Raw genomic sequence first — 7657 nt, 5'->3', positions numbered from 1 at the left:
TCCGGTGGGATCCCGGCGCTCCCCCAGCCCAGCAGCCTTGGGACCCCCCACCGCAGCCCCCGGAAGGCTCCGGCTTCAGCCCCGCATCCCAACCACGGGGGCTCCTCTGAAACACTGGAGCAAAACCAGTGGAGCAGGCAGACAGAACAGGCCTGGAAGACCGAGAGAGAGCAACAACTCTTTAATAAATTAGCAAAATAAACAGCATTTATGTATATATTTATATTCCATTGCTGCATTTCCATGGATCACAGGGGTTAAACCAATGTTGATTCCCAAGTCCCACGGCAGCACTGATCTTGTGGCCTCAGTCCAGGTACCCCCAAGGCAATGATCAGCCTTGTGGTACTTAAAAACCTAAAACCACTGAGAAATAAAACAGCTTTTTCATAAGCCTGAGACACAGCTCCCAAGGGGCAAAGTGAATTACTGGGTGATTTCACCTGGCTGGCTCCAGGCAGAAGTGATTAAAAAAGATACTGATCCAATTTTTCCCCCTCTTAAAAAAAAAAAGTGTTCCTCCACCCCAGAGGGAGGAGGAGGAAGGAGCAGATCTATTGCATGGAAGGATTATCAGTTTAACAATAAACCAGATTGATTTGCAGGGTACACATCTCTGATTGTTGCAATGGCCAAGGGTGGAACTGATCGAGTATTTAGGTCATGCATCAGCTGATCCTGAACGGGGCGAGCCCCCGACCTGGGGGTTCCTCAGTCCTCATCCCGGACGTACTGCCCGGCCTCCCAGCGCTGGGCCATGATGCTCTTGTGGCGAAACACTCGGGTGCTTTCCACCACCTGCAGAGACCAGAACGTGCAGGATTTTAAAAAGAAGAGACTTTTATAACGATCTGGTTTGCAGAGCTGCCCCTCCACCAGCTCCCCAACCCGCTCTGCCTGACATAGTGTCCACCCAGGTGGTGCCTGTGGGAGCCAGGACCATCCTGTCCACCCCTGTCCACCCACAAGCCTCCAGGAGTGAGGGGAGCTGGGGAATGTGGGAGGTGTCAGGGCAGGGTGAGCAGAGCCCCCGCGTTCGTGAAGGGCTTTACCTCTGTGTTGACCTTGTCAACGGGTTCAATGCCTGCGTACTGTGGAAAGAGGAAAACACGATTAGATAATGGCAGCCTGGCAGGGGAATATCCAGGGGCAGCCGGATCCAGCCCCCAGTGGGGGCACAGGAGAGTCAAGGGAAGGCAGCAGATGCAGTCATGCCCTCCCTGGGGTTGGGGGAACAGTTCAGGCCAGGATCCCCCACAGGAGGAAGCTGCGGCTCCTCTCCAGTCCCACCCAGTGCTGGCAGCCCTGGACAGCAGGTGTTGCCTGGGGGGCCCCTTGATGGTGCCACCACTGCCGCGTCTCCCACCGAGCTGAGCAGCTGGATCTCAAACTCCAGGTGGGAGTCAGGAACAGACACCACCAGCCCCAGAGCCACCAGTCTTCCCCCAGGCTCAAGCCTCCCAGCCACTTGGCACAAACAGAGTGGGCATGTTCACCTTTCCATCCTCCTTCACCCTCCTCCTCCGCTCCTCGAAGGGGCTGGAACGCGATGAGTTAGGGGTGAGGGTCTCTGCGCTGCCCTGGGAGGAACTGGTCACTCTCAGCGGGGTGAAGGATGAGATCAGCCCCAGGACCCCCGTGTGGTGTGAGGCAGGAGACCCGGACACCGAGTAGCTGCCACTGGCACCTGAGGCAGCTGTGAGAGAGAGAGAGCATTGGGGGATGAGGGACCTCAGTTCCACTCCCAGGGGGTGGAGACCTGCAGGAGTGTCAGGCCCCTGCCCCAAACCTGCCTCTGTGGCAGGTCCAGCAGGTTTGGTCACAGCCGGGACCCCGCGCTTGGGCAAAATGCATTACCTGGGCCCTTCCAGGCCCTTCCAGCCCTGTTTGCTGCCATAACATGACACAAACTCATCGAGACTTGAGCAGCTCTGGAATCCTGCAGAGCCTATCCCTCCTCAGCAGCAGTTCTCCTGCTGACTCCAGTATGCTGGTATCAAGCTCTCCCGGGACAACTTGCTACCAGCACACAGGAGTCCTTTACAGGCATCCCACAAAATCATTTCTCTGCCACTCTGTCCCTCTGCTCCCTTACCAGAGCTGTGCCGAGAGCGGGAGCCCTCCTGGGGAACACCGTCACTGTAGGTGTCCATCAGCCACTGCCGCTGCCGCCGCCGCTGCTCCTGGAGCTCCTCTTCCCTCTGCAAGTCACTCCGGATCTCCTCCTCGATCAGCACCGACGTCTGGGGCTTCCATGTCCGCAGGCGGTACTGCTCCTCCTGGCCATCCTCCCTCCGCAGCGGGCTCTGCGTCCCCATGTCCTCCACGAAGGACACCTTGGGCTTCCAGAAGGGGAGGGAGAAGTACTCTCTGGACAGGACAGCAGTGCTGGCGGGGCTCGGGGTGGAGCCGGGAAGCTTTCCTCCCCAGGAATCCTCGCTCCCCCATTTGCTGGTGCTGGCGGAAGCGTGCTGGGACAACAAGGGCTGCTCCCGGCTCCTGTCGCTGGCGGCGAAGCGCGGCTGGGACAGCTGGAAGTGCGCGATGCTCGCTGTGTAGCTGGGAACGCTTTTCCCACCCCTGGTGTCTTCTGCAGGGCTGGGGCTCGAGGGCTGCTCCACCACAAACTCTTTAAACCAGCTCCTCCTCTCCTCTGCCCGCTTCAGGGGAGTGGGCTTCTGCGGGGGGGCTTCCTCCTGCTCAAACACTCTCTTGCGCTCCTCCAGCTCCTGCTGCGTCCCCCTGTCATATGCCCCCAGCAGCCTCCCCTGCCTCTTCAGATCTTCCTCACGCTTGGCTTCCTGTTCAATTTCCCTCTGGACATAAAGGGAAGCGCGGCCTCTGTCCTTCCCTTTCCTGCCTGGGCCAGGAGATGAGTGAATGTTGAGGACAGGCTTGGTCTGGATCTCCACCAGCTCGCTGCTGGAGGTCAGCCGCTGGATCCCCCTTTCCTTCCAGAGGTTCTCCTCCCTCTCCATTGCCATGCGGATCTCCCGCTCGATGGGCGTCTCATTGCTGACCCTCGTCTCCTTGTCCAGCTCGTTGCTGCTGGCCCTCAGATCCACATTGAGGGTCTCGTTGGAGGTGCTTCCATCGCTGGTGTAGCCTGCAGTGGCTTCATTATACATCTCACCCAAGCCAGAGTCCAGGTCTTCTCTGGACCATGCTTTGGTCAGGATGGACATCTTCCCAATGGGATATGACCTTTCCGTGTGAGGCTTTCTGGGAGCATAAACCTCATCTTTCTTGGGTGTCTTGTATGAGGACACACCATAAACCTGATAAACACTCTGGTCTGTCCTGCGCTGGCTTGATGCCTCGGCACTGCCATAGCCTTCTGTAGCCTTTGTGGCCATCTCAGGGCTGTACCATTCTTCCCTGGAGACTTTTGTCACTGACTCTGGCCTTGGGGACATGGCCTGCTGCCCTGGGCTGAAAAATGAGCCTGGGTTGGTCTTCTCCAGCATCAGGAACTGCTGCCGAGCCGCAGAGAAGTTGATCTGCTCTGTGTCGATATTCTCAGGGTCAACGGGCGTCACAGCCCTGCCTGGGGAAGGTTTGTCAAAGCAGATGGCAAAGCTGGTGGGGACACTGCCTGTGTACCTGCCTTCACCTTGGCTGCCCACGCCGGTGCTGATGGAGCTCAGCTCATCCATGGAGCTCCATCTCTCTGCGATGGTGGAGCTCTTCCTCATCACCTGCCTCCGGATGACTTCTTTCCTCTCATCTTCGAGTTCCCTGGCTTTCTCAGGTGAGATGCTGGGTGGAGGGACCCTGTACAGGTCTTGCTCCTCGTCATCGTAGAGCTTCGAGGGTTTCCTCTCACCCTTGTAAGCCCGGAGGTCGTACAGGCTTCCCGATCTCACTACCTCTAGCTTAGACTCCCTGTCCAGGGATGGGGTCCAGACATCTCTTCCACTCTCCAGGAAATACGAGGGTGACTGCGACCTCCTCTTCCAGCTGTAGCCATTTTCCACCCTCTGGGTGCTGTGCTGAGCAGAACCAAACACATCATCGTCGCTGTTGGCCCTCAGGTCTGCCAGCGAGTCGTGCCTGTGCGAGGCCTGTGGGAGCTGGAACACCAGATGCCTGGTGACTCTGTCCATCTCCTGGGAAGAGTCACCCCTCTGCCAACCTCGTCTCCAACAGGGGCCACTGCTCAGCTTCGAGGGCACCCTCAGAGTCCCAGTTCAGTGGAGGCCAAGGGTCTGGACCTGGCTGGCCCTGCAAGCAGGAGGGGAGAGCAGCCATTAAGAGCAGCAGAAGGAGCAGAGGTTGGGGTGCAGCCCCTCTCCCAGCCTGGTACCATCGTCCTCAGCATGGGACAGACACTGTCACACCAACCTGCCCTGTGTGGGGCAGGAGCAGCCACAGCACAAAGCGCCATTCCCAGTAGGGACTGCCACAGAGCCCAGAAGCCTGTCCCACCTCTGTCCCCCAGCCTGGCTGGGTTCTGAGGGAACACAGCCAACCTGCCACAGGCAGTCAGTGCTGCCTGCACCGCCAAAGGCAGCAAGACCTCAGCCACAAGCTCCTGGTGACGCCACGTCCAGCTTGGCACTGCTCTGGGCATGGACAGCCTCGGGCCTCTCCACGTGCACAGGGCAGGGAGGGACAGGGAGCGCTGGCAGGGAGAGGCGGTGCTGGTGCCTGGGCCACCCCTGCCTGGAACATCTCCTCACACATTCACAGAAAGGTGCCTCCAAATAGCCCAGCTCTAGAAACAGCAGGGTCATAAAAATGGTTTCATGGCTCATAAAACGAGGGGACTTTAACCCCCCTGGCACACAGGGCAGGAGTGAACGGCCCCAACCTCAGGGTCAATCCTCCAGTGCTGGCTGGGCCACAGCTGGCTGGGACAGCGGGTGCCAGACAGGGAGGGGCAGCACAGGTGGGTCCCCCATGAGACAGCGGCTGCCACCACATCACAGGTGCCATTCCTGGCTCCAGAACTGGTGACACAGATGTCACCCGTGGACAAGCCAGCTGTGCCTGGAGCTGGCACCCCATCCTGTGCCACTATTTGCTGAGGTTTAGCCACGGCTTTGCTGTCACCTGTCACCGCTCCTGGCTGGGCTCCTGTGAGCCCTAGCAGGTCAGGGTGTGTCACCACTGGGCACCGCTCCCAGGCACTCACGGCCTCCTGGGACTATGCAACAAAATGGGAGCAAGGCCACGGTGATGGCAGGGGCAGCCCAGAGCCTGGGAGCCACGGTACTGGCAAGCACAGCTCAGGGTGAGGCTCGCCCAGATGGAGGCAGGTGCCCGGTGTTCCCTGCATCCGGAGCATTCCGGCCCATCCCCAGGATGAGAGCACTCCGTGCGTGACTCCTTCCTGCAGCGGCACCGGTGACCGAGTTTCCCCTGCTCACCTCCAGCCCTCCCGGGATTCACCACCCTCCCACAGAGCAAGCGGGGCTGGGCTCCAGCCAGGAGCTTTTTAAACCTTTCCTGGGGCAGGAGCACGTGGGTCTCATTAGCTGGGACATCCTGGCCAGCCCCAGGCGATGCCTCACCGCTGGAGCTGCTGCCCAGCCCCGTGCCCAGCCCCGGTGCCTCAGCCTCTCCGCCTGAAGCCGTGCCCAGCTGAATTTCCCTGTTAATTCCCCGAGCTGTGATTCACTCTTGCTCTTTTATTTCCCCCAATGACCTGGATAATGAAAACCATCTGCCCACGCCTCTTACCATGTTTGGGGGGGGACAAAGTCCCGGCTCGAAGGGGATCCCCTCACTGGGGAGCGCTGGTGGCTGGCACAGGAGGGGAGCAGGGACAGGGAAACCAGCCGGGCTGTTATCAGGGCTCCCGGCCGGCTCCACGCAAGCTGAACGGCCCCTCCCAGAGCTGCACCCAAAACATTCTACCTCCCTCAGCTCCGTCTGGTGCTGTGGCACTGCAGGGCCTTGGGGGTCCTGGGCTTTTCCCCCCGAGCTGGGCTGCCCCCGGCATAGCCAAGCACCATGGCAGGGTCTGGGCAGAGCAGATGACATTGCCACCAGTCTGGCCTGGGACCCCCACCATGAGGAGACATCTGGGGTGCTTTCCAGGGTCCCCCCATCTCGGGGGTTCTGCACAGGCCTACAGAGCTGCAGTGCACCCACCCTGTGCCCACCCTGAGCCAAGGGCTGCCCGCGGACCGGCTGATGCACACAAACATCCCAGCACATGTCCAGTGTCCCTCTGCTGCCCATGCCAGAGAGCGCCAGCCCTCACTGCACACCCTCTCTGCCAGCATCCCTGTGTGGGCACCGGTCCCTCCAAGGCCAGGGGGACACAGCATCCCCCCACTGCCCGGTGCTGCCCTTGCCCCCGACCACGCCGCACTTACTGTCCAGGGAGCCGTCGGGGCAGGGGTCCCCATGCTCCGGGGAGGCCACACGGGGCACCCAGCTGATCCGCGTCTGCCGGGGCGTGGCCGGGGTGGCAGCGGTGGGGTGTGGGGGGTGCGGGAGGGTGGCTGCGAGGCCCTGATAAGCTCAGCACCAGGGAGCCGTGGGCAATTCCAAGAACCACGTTGGGCTCAGTGCCCTGTCCCCAAATTCCTGTGCTGCCGTCACCCAGAGGGCTGCCCTTGGCCCCGATCTGTGGCACACGCTGATGCCCCGACGCGCCAACGTGCCCGTGTGCCCCAACGTGCCCGTGCCTCAATACACCGGCGCGGTGCTGTGGCCATGCAGCCACAAACCTTCCTCCAGGCGCTTTCTGCCCTTCCATGAACGCAGCTACGGCACTGAGGAGCCCTGAAGCTACAGCGAGAGCTGGATGTCAGCTCTCCCCCACACCCTGTGCCCCAGGGTAGCTGTTAGCCCCGGGGTAGGGGCATGGCAGAGGAGCCCTGAGCAACGTGCCAGGAGCAGCCCGGGCTCTCCTGTCACACCGCTGATAACCCCGTGTTTGCACAGGCGGGTGCCCTCGCTGCCACAGCAGCCCTGGCACTGCCAGTCCCAGCTCCTCGCAGCTGGGCAGCTCTCTCCTTCCCTGGGGACATGCGACCCTGAGCCTGGTCTGGATACCTCTGGCACCTGCCAGGACAAGGGCAGGACCGTGGCACAGTGTCCTTGGTGCTCTCAGTGCCTGGATCTGGCTGGATCCCAGTGGAGTGGGCGACATCGCCAGTGCCCAGAACTGCCCTCCCTCCTGGCACAGGGTGTCACAGCCGAGCGGGCGATGCTGTGCCAGGACGCTCAGCCCCGCGCTGTGCCGGTGGCTGGGGCAGGACATCCCTGTCCTTGTCCTCCCTGCCCCCCACTGGGAGCCCCTCCCGGCCCCCCTGCTGCCTGAGCACAGCCCTGGTGTCAGGCAGACCCCGGCTCACCCCAGCTGAGGGTGCTGGGGGTCCCACTTACCCCTGCCCAGCCCCTCGGTGCCCCCGTTCCCGCTCAGGGCTAGTGCTGGCCGGCCTGGGCACGCTGGTGCGCTGCGGCTGCCAGGCTGTTCTGCGTTTCCGGGCAGGTGAGCGGAGCCTGTTTTACCGTGGGGCTGAGCCAAAGTCCACAGGTGATGCCAAGGAGCCAGGAGCACTCCACGCCCGCTGCAGGGCGTGTGCTAGCACCCCGGCTGGCACTGGGCAGGGTTGACGCCCCACCGCCCCAGGAAAGAGCCCTGGAATCCTGGCCCTGGGCAGAAGCAGGACCTGCACCAGCCTGGGGATGGACAGAG

General features: G+C 61.4%; 1 protein-coding gene across 1 annotated transcript; it reads right to left on the bottom strand.

Moving 5' to 3' along the window:
* Window positions 1–165: 165 nt before the first annotated feature.
* LOC104697010 (mitotic spindle positioning) lies at window positions 166–6831 on the bottom strand. The gene is given in 7 exon segments (XM_039566395.1): window positions 166–798; window positions 1053–1091; window positions 1497–1696; window positions 2096–4178; window positions 4181–4224; window positions 6327–6366; window positions 6368–6831. Coding segments are annotated over 7 exon segments (2838 nt in total). The 5' UTR covers window positions 6713–6831; the 3' UTR covers window positions 166–711.
* Window positions 6832–7657: the final 826 nt, after the last annotated feature.

This window comes from Corvus cornix, chromosome 28, assembly GCF_000738735.6.
Source record: "Corvus cornix cornix isolate S_Up_H32 chromosome 28, ASM73873v5, whole genome shotgun sequence".
Taxonomy (NCBI): Eukaryota; Metazoa; Chordata; class Aves; order Passeriformes; family Corvidae; genus Corvus; species Corvus cornix.
This window is presented reverse-complemented; position numbering and strand designations above follow the sequence as displayed.